The following is a 202-nucleotide window of genomic DNA, read 5'->3' as shown; positions in this document are numbered from 1 at the left end:
GGACTCCCATGTGACCGAGTGCCCAGGAACCAGGGTCACGCACACCCTGGCCTCCAGTGGTGCCCACAGCGGTGGTTCAGCCGGGGTCTAGCCAGGTGGCAGGCTCCGCTTCCCCTGGCCCCGGGGGGACCCCGCGCGCCCACCTCTGCCGCCGCAGCCAGGGCTGCTCCGGCTGGTGCTTGGGCTGCAGGGGGGCTCCTCT

At 73.3% G+C, this 202-nt stretch overlaps 1 protein-coding gene across 1 annotated transcript in view; it reads right to left on the bottom strand.

Moving 5' to 3' along the window:
* Window positions 1-202, bottom strand: part of FRMD1 (FERM domain containing 1) — a 12,779-nt gene that overhangs the window by 2,993 nt on the left and 9,584 nt on the right. Inside the window, exon 12 of the mRNA XM_010858755.1 lies at window positions 144-200. Coding sequence (XP_010857057.1) covers window positions 144-200 — 57 coding nt within the window. The remainder of the gene's footprint in view (window positions 1-143; window positions 201-202) is intronic.

The sequence above is a fragment of the Bison bison genome, unplaced genomic scaffold, assembly GCF_000754665.1.
Source record: "Bison bison bison isolate TAMUID 2011002044 unplaced genomic scaffold, Bison_UMD1.0 scf7180017855360, whole genome shotgun sequence".
Lineage (NCBI taxonomy): Eukaryota > Metazoa > Chordata > Mammalia > Artiodactyla > Bovidae > Bison > Bison bison.
The sequence above is the reverse complement of the archived record's forward strand: the minus strand, read 5'-3'. Positions and strand labels throughout refer to the sequence as shown.